Source organism: Penicillium maclennaniae (genome assembly GCF_028827695.1).
Source record: "Penicillium maclennaniae strain IBT 15551 chromosome Unknown utg000006l:1.0-2513246.0:1.0-2515036.0, whole genome shotgun sequence".
NCBI lineage: Eukaryota > Fungi > Ascomycota > Eurotiomycetes > Eurotiales > Aspergillaceae > Penicillium > Penicillium maclennaniae.
In genome coordinates this window covers 2,245,702-2,263,991 of record NW_026623218.1, presented here as the reverse complement: position 1 = coordinate 2,263,991, position 18,290 = coordinate 2,245,702, and the positions used below count along the sequence as shown (strand labels likewise).

The 18,290-nt window shown below is 50.7% G+C and overlaps 10 protein-coding genes across 10 annotated transcripts; 3 read left to right on the top strand and 7 right to left on the bottom strand.

Annotated features, from left to right (window-relative positions):
* Positions 1 to 631: 631 nt before the first annotated feature.
* N7477_007126 (nonribosomal peptide synthase) lies at positions 632 to 1,552 on the bottom strand (the record flags this gene model as incomplete). The annotated part of the gene is made up of 1 exon (XM_056968789.1): positions 632 to 1,552. The coding sequence occupies one exon, from the start codon at positions 1,550 to 1,552 to the stop codon at positions 632 to 634; it is 921 nt and encodes a 306-aa protein (XP_056821585.1).
* Positions 1,465 to 2,867, bottom strand: N7477_007125 (nonribosomal peptide synthase; the record flags this gene model as incomplete). Its single annotated transcript, XM_056968788.1, has 3 exons — positions 1,465 to 1,893; positions 1,958 to 2,610; positions 2,666 to 2,867. The coding sequence occupies 3 exons, from the start codon at positions 2,865 to 2,867 to the stop codon at positions 1,465 to 1,467; spliced, it is 1,284 nt and encodes a 427-aa protein (XP_056821584.1).
* Positions 2,868 to 3,113: 246 nt separating this feature from the next.
* nrps6 (putative nonribosomal peptide synthase) lies at positions 3,114 to 4,316 on the bottom strand (the record flags this gene model as incomplete). The annotated part of the gene is made up of 1 exon (XM_056968787.1): positions 3,114 to 4,316. The coding sequence occupies one exon, from the start codon at positions 4,314 to 4,316 to the stop codon at positions 3,114 to 3,116; it is 1,203 nt and encodes a 400-aa protein (XP_056821583.1).
* Positions 4,317 to 5,021: 705 nt separating this feature from the next.
* On the top strand, positions 5,022 to 5,531 carry N7477_007123 (uncharacterized protein; the record flags this gene model as incomplete). The annotated part of the gene is made up of 1 exon (XM_056968786.1): positions 5,022 to 5,531. The coding sequence occupies one exon, from the start codon at positions 5,022 to 5,024 to the stop codon at positions 5,529 to 5,531; it is 510 nt and encodes a 169-aa protein (XP_056821582.1).
* Positions 5,532 to 5,863: 332 nt separating this feature from the next.
* Positions 5,864 to 7,533, bottom strand: N7477_007122 (O-acetylhomoserine aminocarboxypropyltransferase/cysteine synthase family protein; the record flags this gene model as incomplete). Its single annotated transcript, XM_056968785.1, has 6 exons — positions 5,864 to 6,145; positions 6,222 to 6,800; positions 6,858 to 7,043; positions 7,090 to 7,218; positions 7,293 to 7,425; positions 7,508 to 7,533. 6 exons carry the CDS (start codon positions 7,531 to 7,533, stop codon positions 5,864 to 5,866), a joined length of 1,335 nt encoding a protein of 444 aa, XP_056821581.1.
* A 420-nt stretch (positions 7,534 to 7,953) lies between these two features.
* N7477_007121 (putative L-cystine transporter) lies at positions 7,954 to 8,841 on the top strand (the record flags this gene model as incomplete). Its single annotated transcript, XM_056968784.1, has 2 exons — positions 7,954 to 8,421; positions 8,491 to 8,841. The coding sequence occupies 2 exons, from the start codon at positions 7,954 to 7,956 to the stop codon at positions 8,839 to 8,841; spliced, it is 819 nt and encodes a 272-aa protein (XP_056821580.1).
* Positions 8,842 to 9,518: 677 nt separating this feature from the next.
* N7477_007120 (uncharacterized protein) lies at positions 9,519 to 11,494 on the bottom strand (the record flags this gene model as incomplete). The annotated part of the gene is made up of 7 exons (XM_056968783.1): positions 9,519 to 10,143; positions 10,218 to 10,404; positions 10,466 to 10,605; positions 10,669 to 10,777; positions 10,827 to 10,975; positions 11,057 to 11,290; positions 11,358 to 11,494. The coding sequence occupies 7 exons, from the start codon at positions 11,492 to 11,494 to the stop codon at positions 9,519 to 9,521; spliced, it is 1,581 nt and encodes a 526-aa protein (XP_056821579.1).
* Positions 11,495 to 12,029: 535 nt separating this feature from the next.
* N7477_007119 (ATP-grasp domain-containing protein) lies at positions 12,030 to 13,661 on the top strand (the record flags this gene model as incomplete). Its single annotated transcript, XM_056968782.1, is given in 3 exon segments — positions 12,030 to 12,509; positions 12,547 to 13,317; positions 13,332 to 13,661. 3 exon segments carry the CDS (start codon positions 12,030 to 12,032, stop codon positions 13,659 to 13,661), a joined length of 1,581 nt encoding a protein of 526 aa, XP_056821578.1.
* Positions 13,662 to 13,948: 287 nt separating this feature from the next.
* On the bottom strand, positions 13,949 to 16,088 carry N7477_007118 (fungal specific transcription factor domain-containing protein; the record flags this gene model as incomplete). Its single annotated transcript, XM_056968781.1, has 5 exons — positions 13,949 to 14,320; positions 14,380 to 14,668; positions 14,734 to 15,154; positions 15,217 to 15,966; positions 16,046 to 16,088. The coding sequence occupies 5 exons, from the start codon at positions 16,086 to 16,088 to the stop codon at positions 13,949 to 13,951; spliced, it is 1,875 nt and encodes a 624-aa protein (XP_056821577.1).
* Positions 16,089 to 16,975: 887 nt separating this feature from the next.
* N7477_007117 (ankyrin repeat domain-containing protein) lies at positions 16,976 to 17,879 on the bottom strand (the record flags this gene model as incomplete). Its single annotated transcript, XM_056968780.1, has 2 exons — positions 16,976 to 17,380; positions 17,826 to 17,879. 2 exons carry the CDS (start codon positions 17,877 to 17,879, stop codon positions 16,976 to 16,978), a joined length of 459 nt encoding a protein of 152 aa, XP_056821576.1.
* Positions 17,880 to 18,290: the final 411 nt, after the last annotated feature.

Genomic DNA, 18,290 nt, shown 5'->3' with positions numbered 1-18,290 from the left:
GAGATCTAGCTTCTGTCTGGTGACCGGGGGCCCTATCTATTGAAAAAATGTGCAGATATCAATCAGCTGCTGAGAGCAGGCGGGCCCAAGAAAATCCATGGGCGTCGGGCTCTCTCAGTAGGAGGGATACGCTCTCAATAGGGCGCAAAGGGACGTGATTTCATCAGCCAATGCGCTGGCATACTTGGCAGCTAAGTCAGAAGTCACAAGACCTTCCCAAAAAGTAAGGCTTGCTTCAAGCTGAGTGTCCCAGTCGTCTACTTCGAGAACGACAGAATGCTAGATAGGGGTGGGATGAGAGCTGATTTCCAGCCTCATTAAGTCAAGCTTACATGATGAGGATCAACACTTCTCACCATCTCCAGCTAAATATTTTCATGACCGCCGATACTGGACTGATCGATCTTGTGCTTTCAGAAATAGGCAATTGTGTCAAACGATCGAGTGGACACAGTCGAGGCGTGAGATTGATGGGCCAGAGACTGGATGTAGTCATAGTCAAGTCGCTTCAGCAGCGATTCCGCAACCGAAGCTTCCTCAAGGCTTTGATTCAGATTCACTCGACGAGGGGTGAAGTTTAACAAAGGCCCTGTCATTTCGTGAATGTGAGGAATGTCAATGTCTCGTCCACTCAGAACAAAACCAAACCAAACGTAACATCATCAACACCCAGATGACGTTGAATGACCCGCGCCCAAGCAAGGCGAAAAACACTGGGCAAGGAAATCTCTCGGCTCTGAAGGGCCTCACGCATAGAAACGATAGTGTCACCGATGGGAACCACACAGGTACGGAGCTCACCATGTCGCTGACTAGTTGAAGGTCCTGAAACCACCAGGGCATCTGGGCCCGTTGGAAAGTTGTCTCTCCAAAACGCCGTTGAGCTAGCCACAACTTGTGAAGCAAAAACATGGTCAATCAAGTCACCATAACCAACTCCCGGGGAAGTATTTTCCATGAACCCGCCTTCTATACCCTTCACAAGATCTTCAAGTAAAATTTTCACCGTTGCCACATCTACCAACGCATGAGTGATCTCCAGCAACAACAGTAGATCTCCACCACTCTGGCTGTAGATCGTAAGTTGGTGGGTCGCTTTGTCCGGCGACCATGCAATAGGGCGTGGACGTATTGGAGCTACCTCCTCATTTCCTTCGACATGAAGAATTCTGGATTCCAGCTCTGTGAACACCACCTGATATTTCACGCGGCCAGTCGTATCGTTCACGAAGATAGTCCGTAGGGTAGAGTGGCATTTCACGACCTCACTCCATGCCCTACTTATATCCGCATGGCATATAGTGCGTGCGCGACTCTTGACCCGGAATGCCAACCTCGGGGCATAGAGCATCGGATGAAAGGCTTGCTCGGTGAGCATCAGAGATTGGATGGGCAAGATAGGATATATGTCCTCTATTTCGTTTCCCATGGCTGATTTCACTAAGCTGTCGAGATCTTGGTAGGTCAACGAGACTCGGGGAAAGTCGCTGGAGTCGACCCAGAGAGCATGTCCGGTAGTTCCGTCAGAAACTGAGCGAATTCCCTCATGCATTGCTCAACCCGGTCGGTATGACGCATCTTCTGATTGTAAATGCATGAAAGTCCAATGCGTCCGTTTTGTACCTGGACAGCAAATTCAAGAAGGGCTAGTCTTGGCGCCTCCGGTGACATATCGGCTAGTTCACCATCAACCTGAGCAATCTCGAACATGCCATCAGCCCGCTCTAATTGCTGAAAGAATCCCTCAAAGTTCAACATGATCTCTGGTCGTAACAATTTGTGGAATGCATCTCTTCCCTGGGGGTGAAGGAAGGTGGAGGAGAAGAATTCCCAAACCGTTAGAGGGAACCCGCCGGCGACAGTCTCGGGCACGTCGGAGGATATCCGCAATGTCTGGGCTAGTCAGGTCTCCCAGTACTAAGCCAAGGACGGGTATTAGAGTCGTGAACTACCCAACAGTCTGCGTAATGTCGATCTCCGGGAGCCAAGGCTCTCTTCCATGATGCTCCAGAAAGATTGGGGGTAGCTCGCGGTCAGAAAAAACCCGCTTGAATGTAATCACCAGCGCCACGATGAGAATATCCTGGAGTTCGAGCCGTCCGTTATTGGCACAGAGAGCCAGAATCTTGGTTGAGCTAGCTGAGTTGATACTTGCTGTGTATATTTTGGCCATTCCGTAGGTGTTCGCCTCGTCAGCCATTCCCCAGTAGTCATACCGTGGCACAGGCAGCTGGGCAAAGAGAACCCGGTCAGGTTGGAGGTTAGCAGAGGACCATTTCTTCTGTTGGAAACACCATTCGGGGAAAGAAAGTGAGAAAAACGGTGGTAAATCCTTCAACCGAAGGAGAAGCTCTAGGTCTTTGAGGATTATCCGCCAGGAGACAAGATCGATGACAAGGTGATGAGCAGCAAGAAAAAGATACTTTTTGCCTGCACATTTGAAGACTTCACAAGCAATGGCAGGTCCTTTACCGGGGTTAAGCCTCTCCCGGCAAGCCTTCGTCAATGTCGGAACAACGTCCTCATCGACCGGAACTTCATGTAGCCGAAGGTTGTAGGAGCTTTTTACATCCCCAGAGATGTACTGAGACCATTTCCCTTTCACGGTCCCTGCTGAATCTGGCCCGGAGCATGTGATGTCTGCTGACGACCGTCTGGATTGCACTATCCAATTCCTCAGGTTCAATATCGCATTTAACTTGTAGTAAAAATGAATGGCTGAAGCCTGGGATGCGCTTAGTAGTGATGGTATCTAGGAACATCTGCTGAATAGGCGAAAGCGAGTAAGGTCGTTGAGTGGTAATTGCCTGGCTCTCCTGGCTTGTTTGTATGTCGGGACGCGTCCGTTGTGCAACTTTTGAGAGCATCTTGAATTGTAGGACGTCTTGAACACTTAGGGACAGCCCGTGGTTGCGGCATTGGGACACCAACTGCATGGCCGATACGCTGTCCCCACCAATCAGGAGGAAGGACGTTCTCCCATGTATGCACGACACAGGCACATTCAGAAGTTCGGACCATATCGTTCGGAGAGTCTGCTGCATCGGTGTAAGAGTAGTAGTCTTGTCCTGAGGTAGAAAGTGGGACTCTTCGTTGAAATGGTTGATTTGATCTCAGGTGGTTTCCGACATCGTCTCCACACATTCGACAAGGTGTTTGCGATTCATCTTTGCTGCAGATGACAACGGCATCCCTGCCACGGGAATCCATTTGTCCGGCACCATGTAGTCGGGCAGCCGCTCGGAGAGCACGGTTCTGAGGCGGGTTATTATATTTGCAGCTTCTTTGCACAGATCCAGCACTATCTCCTCGGTTTTAGCCTCTTCTCTAGCCGGAAGGTTGCGCAGAGTGAATAGAGCCACCAATTTCTTTGCGAACGGCCCCTTTGTCGGTTGTATGATAGCTTTTCGGTCGAGTCCGTCATGAGAAATTTTAGACTCGATTTCCTCAAGCTCAAGTCTTTGACCACGAACCTTCAGTTGCTGGTCTTTGCGGCCAAGATATGAAAGAGTCCCGTTCTCGTTCCACCGCACGAGATCTCCTGTCTTGTACATGTACGCAGATCGAGGCACCAGATCAATCGACTGTCGCCAGGATGGGTGGTCAATGAACGCAGCTGCAGTTCGGTCTGGATCGTTCAAATATCCCTTGGCGACAATGGGCCCTTCGACAAGCAAGTCACCCACCGTTCCGAGAGGTACCAATCTATTATGGTCATCTGGATCCACGAGCCAATGTGCACTTCCCAGGGGGTGCCCAATTACCCCGATATCTTGTAACCCCTGGACGTGAATGGCAGCGCAGAGGATGGAGCACTCAGTCGGGCCGTAAGCATTGACGAGTTGAACCTCATCTTTCCAAGCCACAATCGCTGCGATGGTGATTTGTTCTCCTCCCAGAACAAGAGTCTTGAGAGAATTGACGTCCTTGGGACTAAGTATTTGTACGACCGACGGTGTGAGAATCGCCCAAGTGGGCTCATACTTACACATTGCCTGCTGAAGGGAATCTAAACACTCTTCCTGCGAGGGAGTACAGACTGTACCCCCAGCCAGGAGTGTTCCGAAAATCTCAAGAATGGACGCATCAAATGAGTATGACGCAAATTGTAGAGCGCGATCTGAATCATGAAGTCTCAAGGTCTTCGCCGAGCTTATCAAACTTGTACAAATAGTCTGATGCTGAATCATAACCCCCTTTGGTTTTCCTGAAGAGCCCGAGGTGAAGATGACATAGGCAACATTCCGAGGAGAGATGGGTGACAGCAATGTCTCAACGGTGGCACTGGAAACATTGGTAAAGAACTCCTCATCCATGACCACGTGTTCAATATCTGCCCAGACGTGGCGATATTGGACAGATGTAAGGACGAGTCTTGCATGTGTTTGTGACAATCTCGGCCAGCCGCTCGGGAGGGTGGCGAACATCCAATGGCACAAATGCAGTCCCAAGCTTCAGCAGTGAGATCATACATATAACGGCGTATGATGACTTCTTCAAGCATAAAGGTATCATATAACCGTTAGAAATGCCCAATGCACGAAATCTTTGCGCCAATTGGTCGGTGATTGTTGACATCTCAAAGTACGTCAGACTGGCATCCCATCCGCACAATGCAGACTTCAGCGGACATCGAAGCGCCCAACAGCTTATCAGATCATGAACGGTTTTTTCCTGAGATTCAGGTGCATTCGAGTTCCATAGGGTGGCCTGTAGCCGGTCCTGTGCACTCAGCTCAGATATCAATCCAAGAGACCGATTGAGATCGCCTTCTGTCAAATGATGAAGAATGAAATCCCATTGTTGCAGCATGCGGTCCACCTGATGAATAGACACGATAGAAGAGTCGAAGTGGGCGCGAACATCCACTCTTTTCTCCTCGATCAGCTGAGCCTCAACCGTTAACGTGCGGCCCACAATAACCTCCTCCGAAAGAACGAGGCTGTCTTCTTTGAATACCCATTCCGACACAGAAGGAATGGCTGGTTGGACCACAAAAATTGTTTGGAAGTCACATGCCCATGCTGTCGACGGCGAAAGCTTTCGGATTTGCTGTAAACCGAACGTCTCAAACTCCAAAACTTGAGAAATGCATGATTGAACTTCAAGCTCCGGAGGCCATCGGGCTTTCCGTCAAACAATTCGCACCCCAGGTGAAGGTCATTGGTGTGGACATTATTCGTGCTGCGGAAAGCTCCGAAACAAGTGGTTTTCTATGTCGTTCCTCAATCGCAGACCAGCAAATCAAATTGTTGAGCTCACTGGCGGCCGTGCATGAAAACCGGCATGTCAGCGATCATGATTACGGAGATAAGGATTTCATGACAGAAGCGATGGATGCCAATGCAGGGGTCGTTGATGAAATGATCATGGTAGAGCCACTGGAAATACAAGCCGCCGTCAAGGACACGTTCCGAGAAACGCGGGGCATTGTTGACATCAATGGAGCATTGGCAGTAGCGGGTATGATGAGATATGCTTCAAAGGCCTCCAAAGAGCCATCGCGGGGTTGCAGTCATTTCAAGCGCTGAAGTTGACTTTGAGGATCTCAAAAAGGTGTTGTTTTAGCGTTCTGCTTATAGAATAGCACAGATGCTCTAGGCCTTCGAGAAACAGTGCAGTACGCATAGCCAGGTCTGGACTCGGAGAAATTTGACAGTCTCTCTTGTGTAGAGGTAGCATGACCAACAATCCGTATAATGACCAACTCAAATGAAGTAACTACAATGCATCTCTACTCGATGATGCCCACAAAGGTGTTACGCGTCTTAGAAATCTACCAGTGTCTCCATGAATCCATGAAAGCGAGTAGTTCAGTACTTGCTTGAAGCAACTAGCATTGCCCTATACTATCATAAATGTATCAAACGGCGGACTGAGACAGCGGCAGGGGCTCCGGTAACCCGAACAAGGCCTGAATTATGCGCTTTTGCTCTTGTTGATGGACCAAATTCTCCCGAACATTAGCTATGGAGAGTCTGGACGAATTCATACGTTGAAAAACGCGCCGGAAATCATCTTTGATATCCTCAATATGCTCGATCCCGACTGACAGACGCATGTGGTCTTCCGTGACGCCCGCGTCGAATCTCTCTGAATCCGTGAGCTGCTGGTGAGTCGTGGTCCAGGGGTGCACAACTAGGGTCTTCGAGTCTCCGAGACTAAGACATAGCGCATTCCTATTAGCCAAGTAGCCTTTGAAGTAACTTGAAAGAAGAAACATCCTTGGTAGTGTTGATGATCATCTGAAGCTCATCACATAGCCTGAATCCTGCTGCTTTGCCACCCTTGATGCCAAACGAAAAGACTGCACCATATCCCCGTTGCAGATATTTTTTGGCATGCTGATGACACGGGTGGTCTTCGTTACCCAGATACCGAACCCAAGCGACTTGTGGCTGTTGCGCGAGCCACACCGCTAGTGCCTCGATGTTGCTGGCATGACGGTCACATCGAACGGCCAGAGACTCCAGCCCAATAATAAGTTGCTGAGCCGCTTGGGGACTCATAGTACTGCCGATGTCTCGGAGGACCTCAAATTGGCAGCGCATGGCGAAGGCGCGAGAGCCAAACATGTTCCACAAACTGACCTCGCCACTGCCATCGTCAGCGCTGTTGGCATGGAACTGAGGGAACTTGTCAGCATGAGAGCCCCAGTCAAAGGTCCCGGCGTCGACAATGACGCCTCCCAGGGTGGTTCCATGGCCTCCGATCCATTTCGTGGCGGAGTGCAGGGCAATATCGACTCCGTAGTCGATCGGTCGACAGTAGTAGCCAGCACAACCGAATGTATTATCGCACTAAGATCTCTATTAGCATTTGAAAAGTAGTAAGAGACACCAGGATCAGGTACGGACAATCAATGGAATGCCATTGGCATGAGCAATCTCCGCTAGGGCTTCAAAATCGGGGACAGTATACTTCGGATTGCTAATACTCTCCACGAAAAGGAACTTGATCTTTTCATCAATCAAAGCTCGGAAGTCTTCTGGATCATTTGAAGGGACAAAACGACATTCAATTCCCAATTGCGGCGCGAGGACCTTGAACTGGTAGTATGTGCCCCCCATGGATCGTTGACGTCGCGACGATGTTGTCTCCGACACCAGCCAATGCCATCAAGGTCATCGAGACAGCGGCCGTTCCCGATGCAACTGCACATGCGGCCACTCCCCCTTCCAGTGCCGCCATACGGTTCTGGAACAGGCTCACAGTAGGCTAAGATAAGCACGAGAAGCTTTGTCAGCCAGCTGCATTTCATCGCCGGCCCGGCCGGCGTGACTTGTCCTTACATTGGTTATCCGGCTGTAGATGCCGAGTTCTCTGATATTCAAGAGACGCACTCCATGCTCAACATTATTGAATGCAAATGCAGCAGTGGTGTAGATGGGCACCGCACAGCTATTCAATGCATCGGGAAAGGCCCTATGGCGTACCACATCAGCATTTAGCTTCAGCCAAGGCTTGCTGCATTAGACGGACCCAGCATGAAGTTGAAGTTTCAAACCGCTGAGATGCAGGTTTTTCCAGCATGATGAAGAAGTCAACCGTGAGAAGTTGTGGTCGGTAGATCTACGGCCTGTTGATTCAAGCTAAACAATTTCAACTGCAATGGCCCTTACGGGGAAAGTGTCGTCTTGAGAGCACCATGATAAGTGACTTCCTAGGGAGATCATCCGGAAGAGGGAACTAAGAGACATGACTGTGCAGATCTAGCGCAGCCAAGGTTAATCTCAATGGCAAGATCAGGCCCCTCGTCTAGCTCTAACACATGGTAACATCCGTAACGTGGGGGCGAAGGGGTTCGATATGCTGAACTCCGCTTATTCCGAACTCCAGGTCTATTCCGAAGGCGGGAATGCGCATCATTCTCCCTTTCCCCCGACTTGCGGCGTTTTTCCCTCTCCGGTCATAGTCAATGTCGAGGAACAATTCTGTCCATATTGAGCCCTCATGTTGAACGACACATGGACGCACATAATCTCCCAAATCCTGGGCTGGACTTATTTCATCCTGTGGTCGCTGTCCTTCTACCCGCAAGTCCTGCACAATCACCGCCGCCGTTCAACGGATGGCTTCTCTGTCGACTTTGCAGTGCTTAACATCCTCGGCTTGACCGCATACACAATTTTCAATGCCTGCTTCCTCTTTTCGCCGGTTGTGCGGGCCCAGTATACTCAAAGGCATCCCCAGGGCGCCGAACCGACCGTCCAATGGAATGATTTCGTCTACGCCCTCCATGGAACCCTGATTTGTTGTCTGATTGGCAGCCACTTCCTCTGTGCGAGGTTCTGGAACTTTCAATCTAAGTCACAACGGGTGAGTATCTTGGCTCTCGTGATCATTGGGGCATGCGTGGGGGTGGTGGCCTTGGCCATTCTGTACGTTTGGGTTTCGCCGTCGTGGGAATGGATTGACGTGGTAAGAAGGCATCCGGCCGATCAAATCTCTAAATAGTTCGATTTGTGCTGACTCTCATATTCACATAAGGTCTATGTGGTCGGCATGATCAAGGTGTTCCTAACCGCCGTCAAGTACACTCCCCAGGCCGTAATGAACTATTTAAGGAAGTCCACGACAGGGCTTTCCATTGTCGCGATCCTGCTTGACCTGGTGGGCGCTGCGCTGTCGTTGATGCAGCTGGCGCTGGACTCTTCGTTGCAGGCGGACTGGTCGGGGACCACCGGAAATATTGCCAAATTCCTGCTGGGAAACATGACCGTCCTATTCGATTTCATCTTTATCTTCCAGCACTTTGTGTTGTATCTGGAACAACCGGCGGAGAGGAAGCCAGGGCTATCAGAGCATGATCCTCTCCTGGATAGTAGTAACGCGCCATAGATACACACAATCAAATGGTCTGAATTTCTCCCTATGTCTGCCACATATGAACGAGCAACGAAGCAACTTGTATCCGTGGTTCATTCCCTTATGGAGCTGATGTAATTTGGAAGAACGAAACATAATAGTCCACCTCTGAATGAGGCATTGCGGAATGACGTCCACTCCATGACCAGACCCTCGTGTGTTTCTACTAATCTATACGGTGAGCAGAAGCGGTATCGGATGTAGTAGTAAGTACCACCCGAGTCGATGAAAAGCTTAGGTGACACTATAGCTCCATGTATCACACGAGAAGCGTTATTTTGTACTACCGGGCAGTATTTGATATATAGAGAGTCAAGCCCAAGCAGGGCAAAAAAAATATTCTTCCCTCATTTATGGTTTGTCTCAACTTCAACTACCGAACTTTCTGTCCAGCTACCCTCAACCACCGTATAGACAGAGCTTCTTCAAGATTCACCACATCTCACCACAAGCAAGGCCCGGTAAGCCTATTATGTAAGAGCGGGCCCGATGTCTATGGAGCGGTAGCGCCCATGACAGTGGAGTCCTCCGGCCATTTCATCGGGAAAAAGGGAGACATCAAAGCCTTGACCAGATTAATCTCTAAGCCCATCGTTGAGAGAGCCTGGAACAGTCTCCTTTGACAGGTATGTATCGAAGTCTTTGTTGATCTAGTACTTGCGAAAGGCAACACGAAACGCACAGGCCGTAATGAACATCAGCCCGGCAACTACTGACCACAGCACGACCAGCAAAGGGTCTCTCGCAAGGGGTGATAGTGCCATGCCTAACAAGTAACCTAGCCCTGCTGTCCCGATATAGCACGCCTGCAGGATCGATTTCATGCTTTTTGGGGCGTGGGAATAAGTATACTCAGAGCCCGTGGGCCAGCAGAACACTTCCGCTAGTGCGATGATGATGAAGGTGGGGAGCTGCCACAGCACATGGATGCGGTTCGGGATCTTTCCGCTGTCTGAGGCCTCGCACTCAAGGGGGTGCGAGTAGCAGGGCCCCGTACGATAGATAAATGCCTGCACCGTGGCCGAGTATGCCATGGCCACAGACATAATGACAAAGCCCAGTGTGATCCAGTCCACTGCACGAAAGATAAATTTGCGCTTCTGCAAGAACGGATACAGCTGTTTGTGGACGATGAGTCCGAAAATCACATAGGCTATCGGATTGGCGGATTTGATCAGATCGTTAGGGATTCCGTGAGTTTCCATCTGCCCCGCCTGCGAGATGGACACCTGGGCTCCTTCTGCCATGCAGACCCAGAAGATTGGCCATCCGATGCTTTTGGGGTTAGTCGAGCTCTACACTTCGTAACGCGAATCCCGGTGGTTGGATGGGGAGGGTAGTCAACGCACCAGATTTTAAAAGCTGACAGGGCATCCCGCAGCTCTACAATAAACTCCTTATCCCAGGGGACCACTCGTCCATGCGTCTCTAGTTGATATTGCGGCAGAGCGGCGTTGAGCTTAAAGCCCCCTCGGACGGCATACCACAAGCACCGAGCAGCACGAGGCAGCTTAGAGCCTTGGACGGGGGGATGGACTGGCCCAAGCATCATTAGACCTATTGACACAGCTCTATGAGAAAGATTTGCAAGACGCACCGAATCTGGATTTCGCCACATGGACGATAAACACGCAAAGGATCACCGCACAGAGATCCAGCAGATAAGCCGACCAGAACCCGATGTGTTTTTCCATCAGCGTAGTGGCGATGCTGCCCAAGGAGCCGACATTGACCATCCTAGCCGGCCACCGCCTTTAGCTGAAGTCTCCCGGTCTCTGCATAGGGCACATGGCAACCTACCAGTAGTAGAGATTATAGATATACTGAATTGTGAGTTCACGGTCTTCCACAACCCGTTCGCCCCGCTTGGTGACTCTGATTCGCATTTCATGCTCCGTGTACTGATCCGCTGTTGTTTGATCAGCCTCAAGGTACGTCCGTAGTATAGTTGCGCATACCGATGAATGGCTGAACGGAAGCTTGGACCCCTCCGAGACCGACAACAATGAGTAGAGCACCCGCGACGAAGCCAGGAATTACGATCCCGGACGAAATCTCGGAGGGAAATGAGGTTGCGAAGAGGATCGTCGACCCTATGGCATAGATACTGGAGGAGAGCAGAAGGAAAGAATCAGCCCATGGTGCGACACATGAATCTCAAGAAACTACGAGGCACCCATGTACATACCCCGTGAATATCTGAAGAGCCCTATACCGACCTAGGCATCCATCGACGAGGATAGAGGTCGGTAGCGGGAGAATATTCACCAGCACGGTGAACGCCAGATTAACCGTAGTGGCTCGAGATTTGCCCAGATCCATTGCTCCCGGGACTAAGTCATTCGGTCCATTCTGCAGATAGTTTTTCGGGCTTGTGTTAGTAGAGGCAGTGCCCATGGCGTAGAGACTTGGAGAGCGTATACTAACGAAAAAGAGTTTGCGTTCCATAGTACGAGAATCGCTCGGCCATTCCTATAGTGGCCGCCTACCAGACTCGCATGGGAAGAGGCGCCGACACATGGCGTAAGTTACGAATCTCGTCGTCGGATGCCAGACTACCCTCTCGCGTGGGGGCCATAATCCCAGACTCAATTTTGGCTTCAACCTTTTCTAGGGGCTCATCCATGGCGGAGGTTCTTTTGTTTTAGAACACCTGGACGTGAGTTTGTTTTAGGGATTCAGAAGACTCAAAATTCAAATCTAGGCAACAGAGCAAGATCGGTGCTTGCTCGAGGCAGGTTTATCGGCATGAGATCGGAGTCGAAGCCGGAGTTCGGAGTATTGACACATCATCGATGCCGAGAGGTCTCCGTAAGATGACGATGAGGGATCTGACTTCCAGACACCCAGAATGGTATTTATTCAAGGAGAGGGAAGCCGTAATGTATCAGCATCATATCTCAGCGACAATGCCGCCTGAAGTGTGTATACTGATCGATGACACTCAAAATGGTAATATAGATTCTTCTCCCGATGAGCCACTAGAACTCTGTGCCTGACATTTCACAGTCCACGTGGAGATTGTAGCCACCAGCCTTGAGCCGCTGCAAGGGGGAGACATAACTGAATGCAGTGTGTTAACGGCTTTGGTGCAGCCTTTGAGACAGGAGGTACTCGATAAAATCCGAGCCTTGTTTCCAGGGACCCGATCAATGCTGGTAATGGATGCCGGCTCGGACACCCCCACCAAGGCCACCCTGGACCCAGCCAATATTAGCTCCATCTGCACATGTCTGGGCGATCAGAAAGGCCAGCAAACCGTCCTTTTTATCATCCCCAACCGAGAAGGGTATGTGGTTCGCAGTGATCTATTCCAGGATCGACTGCGCGGTTGCCCAGGGATCCAAAAGGTGGTCAGCCTCGTCAACCCCCGGCAATTCGTCGGTCCCCTTCCAGCCACGGCACATTGTTTGGCAAAACCCATCGAGTTGGCCGTTTGCTGCATCCTGGTCGATAGTGTGGACGAAGGCTCCCATAGACAGCTGTCAGATCACATGCAATTGCGGCTGCGAGAGAGGCTCTCATTGCAGTGGCTGTCACCGACGCCAATTCCCCTACGCAGGCTTGCTGTGGTCGGTGAAGTCCGCCCAGCTCATCTCTCTTCGCGATTCTTCCAGGCCGCTCGAGCCCTGGAAGTCGAGGTAGTAGCCCTAGGGCCCCCGTGGTCATTGGCTACAGGATCCAGAATCGCGAAACGACCCAGACCGAGAAGTCTTCATCGAATTGGATCTGACGGTGGATGCTGGCCTTCCGGATCAGATTGTGGCCGCGATTCAAGACCACGCTGCCGAAGTCGATGGAATAATTACAGTGACTGAATATCTTCTGATACCCGTCGCGCAAGCCGCCGAGCGACTGGGTCTCCCCACCTCACCATCCACGTCGTTCATTCAGTCCGTCAATAAATACCAGACCCGCTTGGTGGACAGTCCAAGTTCCTGCCGTCTGGTCTCGAGTCTGGATGCTTTCCAATCTCAGCTAGCATCTGAGGAGGAAGGAATACTTCCTCCTCCGGGCCCGCCGTGGATTGTCAAGCCCTGCAATGGCTGGCATAGTCTAGGGGTCGCCAAGGTGACCACCAAGGAGGATCTAGTGGCGGCCGTGGAGAGAGTCGCCAAATATGCCGCCTACAGCCGAGATATGGCAAATACAGAAGATCCTCAATGGCAGACCAACGTGTTGATTGAGGAGTACTGCGATGGACCGGAAGTCGACTGTAATTTCGTCTTGTGGGAGGGTCAGATCCTCTTCTTTGAGGTGGTTGACAACTTTCCGTGTGCCGGTGACACCGTAGCAGAGAGCATGCAAACCACGGAGAATTTCAAAGAATCACAGCTAGTGTTTCTCTCGGCCCTGCCACCATCGGAGCTGGAAACGCTGAAATCCTCTCTTCACGACACTATTTCGCGTCTGGGCTTCCGCTCCGGGGTCTTCCATGTCGAGGCTCGGGTGCGTGATTCGAGTTTCGGTACCGAGCCGCAAAAGACGACGAGACGCTAGACTTACGTCCCAGCCCGAAGCCTGCGGCACACCGTGCGACAGTCTTCCTGATCGAGATCAACGCCAGGCCTCCAGGCTATGTGGATACCTGCGCCAGTTACTATGCAAATGGGGTTGATCTATTTGCGCTCCAAATCCTGATCGCACTTGGAGACGATACAGGTCACGAGCCTTGTCCCAGCCATTCCATTCTCGTCCACACGTTGTGGTCTCGGCGATCCAAGCAACAAAGGCCGGGATTGTCGCGTCGGAAGATCCTTGGAAAGATCTTGCCCAGAAGAATCCCACGTTGATGCGCAATGTGGTGCATCATGTCATGAGTTTTGGCAAGGGTGATCGGATCGAGAATCCGCGGTTAGACACTACGCCATGGCTTTCAGCGTTTACTGCATACTCACTAAAGAATCGTGCGGACGCATTGAGATTATGTTCACAGGTTAAGGGGGAGTTTGAGTGTAAGTTTGTTTAGATAGACTGAGCCCTGCTTATTTGCGCCCTTCCATTGCGAACCCTCCAAAGCAAAACCAAGTTCCTCGAAAGTCTTGAATCTTCTTGAACGAGGTGATCTTCATTTCTTTCATCACAGCATTTGGCCAAAAGAGGCCCCAAAATCTGTATTCTCGAGCAATTGAATCCCTTCCAGATCCATGGAGAAAAGACTATCGAAGTCGACGTCGAAGTTGTGCTCAGTATCTCTATCAGATGCGGGAATCTCCAATCGCGGCTCTAGGATTTCATCTAGAATACGAGTGAAAATAGCCGCAGTCCGGTTAAAGTAAGTAGAGCTTGTCTGGTCGGGACGGGCCATGGGCTCCAGATGCGAGATGAACACACTCAGGTTGCGAATGAGAGAGGCTTGCGATCCCGAGTAAAGCATCGGCTGGCCTGTCCGGGCCTGTTTTTGCAATGCTCGAATAAGCACGCTGGCGCCTGGAACCCCATAAAGAAGAATCTAGCCAGACTCGAAGGTTAGTATAAGTAAATTTCGATGAATCTGAAAGAGACGCTCACTATCCAGGTAAAATCGCGCTGAATTGCAACCGATCGCTCCCACTGTCGGCCCAAGGTCAAGACGGTGGAGATTATCGTTGCACTCACGTCAAGCTGGGAGGCACTCGTTTCGCCTGAGTCCTTGGTCAAAAGGCTCTGGACCAGAAACTCATTATACAGATAGGCTAAGTAAGAAATGAGAAGCATCAATTTCACACTGGTAGGCAGATCTGTTCCCCAGCACTCCAGTGTGTAATGAAGATGCTTGGGCAGCGAATTCCAGGCTTCATTGCAGCGACGAGATACAGACCTAACAGGCAGTCGATGAGTATGACAAGACAACCGCTTATGCTCGGACATCGATGGTAAACTTACATCAATTGATCGGTCCTTTCTGGGCTTGATTTCTGCAAAGAAAGCTCCAAGATTTCTTCTCGAAATGTGCTGACGATGAATCGCAATCGTATCCAGGTCGCTCTTTGGTAAGCCTTTTTCATGCTCCACCCCTGGGGATCCAGGGAGGTCTGAACAGCCTCCAGGTTTTCGAAGTCTTCTGTTAGTACATGGTCGCTAATGTCGAGCGGGAGACAACAATCTGAGTGTCGCCATGAAATTCGTGGTGGACGTCCAAGAAAGGTCGCAATACCTTTATCGAGTTGATAGGCGGCTGCGAAGAGCCTCCGTCGAGATTCTAGAATGAAGAGCGGCAGTGCCGTCGAGCTAGCCGTGTCTCTATGCACGCCCAATTCAAATATATTCGTTGCAAGCTCGCCAAGGCGCTGCCAGGTGATCGAACCTAGAATAAGCTCCCCGTCAGTGCTGGCTGCCTTTGAGCAGAATCCGAAAATGGGGACCCACTAGAATCACTGAACAATAAACTCGATAGGAGGAGATTCTCGTGCACGAGCCATAAGGTCAGGTCATTCAAAATAGTCAAATGCCTGCATACATGCAAAGCAACATCACAAGCGGCGAGCATTTTGCGAAAAAAATGAGCTTGCGACTCGGCATTGGAGGTACTGCTACGGGACAGACCGAAGTAACTGGCGCGACCCGCAAGAGCACAGATGATCCCGATAATCTCTAAGCGAAGCGATGAACCAGTGAAGCATTTGTGAAACATTTTCCCAGTGGCATCTTTGGGAATTTGGAACGTCTTTGCCGTGTTTTGGATAATAGATGCACTAAGTGCAGAGAGGTGCTCGCTGGTCCCGTTGTCGGATAGGCTTTCGAAGGTGATCTCAATCTCCGCGAGGGCATTGAGGATCAAAGGAGACGCAATCACCGCAGTTTGCGTGACTTCGTAATACTCGTGGATGAGGTGTTTGATGGTAAGGAAGTTTGTCAGACTGTGAAGGACTTCGGAGACCCTTTTCATCCACAAAGGGCTTGGGGCGATTACAAGGCCCCCACGCCCACCTTGGGCAGAGTGTTCGCCTGCATTAGAAATCAAGTCGCCATCATCTTCCGGTCCAAGTACAAAGCTTGTAGGGCCCAAATAACCCGTGGGTAGCGACTCCCCCGTCCGAGGAGTGGAGTGGATGATAGACGGAATGTCTGCCTCTGAGCCCAGCGTTTCGGAGCGGGACTGGGGATTCACCAGGGAGTCTGATGAACGGGAACAAGGCCTTCTCGCCCCTTGCGCATCAGCATTTGATGTTAGACCGACCTGCTTGAAGATACCTACAGGTCAAGCGGACTATAATCATCCCGTCGTCTCCTATTGGCATTGGTCATAGGTTCCGGATGGTAGAAACACCGATCGGCGGCGCCTCGTTGCTGACAGCGATTGCACACGGGCAGTGCATGATCGCATCGGACTTTACGTGTGCGACAAGGCTCACAGGATGCCAATTTGCCATTTCGACGGCGGGAGTTCCTAGGAGAGGATTATCCAACCATTCAGTCAACAAAGTCTAAGAGCTGCGAGGCCACAACTGACATCTTGCGTGGGATGATCGAATCCAAGTAGGGAATCTTGCTTGTTTCTCTGTCTTTGTGTTAAGTCTCACCGCCTTTTCCCTCTGGCTTTCTCTCTCACTTCATGTATTGTAGCTTCTTCTCTTACTCTTAATCATAGCTACAATCCATCAATTTCTTATCTTTCTTTTCTCTATCTCATTCCTTTGCTTCCAGGTAGAACTCAAATCATATCGACGATGTTATGCGGCACCAGGAGAGTCGGGTCAATTATTTTGTTCACTTCAGGTCAATTCGACAGTGAAGGTTCTTTCCCTCTAGGGCTTCGGAATATCGGGGTTCAACTCCGCTGAAATGCAATCTTCGGAATAGGCTATTTGTCGGCCCCGCAAGAACAAATATACTCCGTCGGACACGCCAGCCACGACATGGATATTTTCAAGGAAGCGGAACTGGATGCAGTAAGTATGCACTGAAATTGTGGCAAAAGGCTGTCCGGCCAGTGGCGCAGTTCGGAGTACAATAACCCTTTTTCTTTGTGATTCATTTGGACAGCGAGACAGCGGAAATAAAAGGAAAGTTGACCCCACTAAATCTAGAATATATTACAACCCTGACCGCTTTTCGCGTTTTTTCCCCCAGCCTTTGGGTCTTGGGAATGGTTTCTATTTCCCATTCTAAATATCACTTCATCGAATCAAAATCGCAAGTTAACATCCGCGCCGAACTCCAGCAAAGCCTTGACCATCCTAGTTTGTCCATTCTGAACCGCAAGGTGCATGGCAGTCATTCCATGTCCATCTACCATCAACAGAGTCGCCGCAGCCCCGTGCATAAGCAATAGGCGTCCTGCCCTTTCGTGTCCTAGGGCCGCAGCCAGATGAAGAGGCGTCCGTCCATCATTATCCCGAGCTTTCACATCGGCGACATGAGCCAGCAAAACCGAAATCATCTCTTCATCATCCAGAATCACCCCCTCATGCAACAATGTTCGACCGGGGGCCCGTCGATCACAAGAGTTGGTGGTCAATTCACCAGTAGGCTTATGGGAGAGGAGGTTCGGTTCGAGCAGAAACGATGTATCTGATGGAGGGAAGGCCAACTGTGAACGAATTAGTCGTTTGGAGGAAGACCAAGACGAAAAAGGAAAGCGAGGGGTTCACAATTGAAAGGTGATCTTCGACTTCACAGGTCAGTGAGCGGAATTTATCATCATGTGCTGTTGACGGGGGGCTGCACAGCCCCTTGGCATGTTCAGTTGAGCCAAGAAATGGGCCGGAGAAAAGATCATTACGATTCGTGGAGCATGAGTCTATGAGCGTATCAACTTCCAACCCGGATGGATTGGTCGGAGAGAGGAGAAAGCCCCCTTGCCTCGACTGCGGATTCACCAGATGCTTCGAGGCATTGGATTCATCCTCTGAATCTTCAAGACTCTGTCGCAGCTGATTATACTTCTCTAATTGCTGTTTCACGGAATTGCCTGCAGATAACGATAAGGGTTGTCCCCTCAAGGTGAACTTTAGGGAGAAAGAAGTACAACTCACGATGGTTTCGCTGGCCTGTCGATTGCGTGCCCCTCGTTGGTCTTCCTTGGACATTTGACTAGGGACTGGCGTCGCTGATGGAGTCGCTGTTTGAGGGTATCCAGACCCCGGAAGAGCAGGGAATTGGGACGAAGGCAACGCCATTGTCGCTCCAGCACAAGTCGTTCTTGGGCGAACATAAACAGACGGATCATGCGCGGTTTGTTAGAATAGGCTATACTACTTGTGTCTAGTTCCATGATGCAGGTATAGAATCCTCTATTTTTACTACGTTTTCACCACTGAGCAGCCTTCCGCGGCCAGAAGTACGTTCTTTCGGGCCAACCGACGGCCCAGCCAAGCGAGCGGGGGAGTGAAAATGATGGACAGGGTCGCAGTGGAGACAGTGAAGCGGTACGTAGAGGGGCCACTTCAATGTCGTTGGTTAGCTCTGGTGGAGCCGGGATATCAGGGTAACATCTGGCC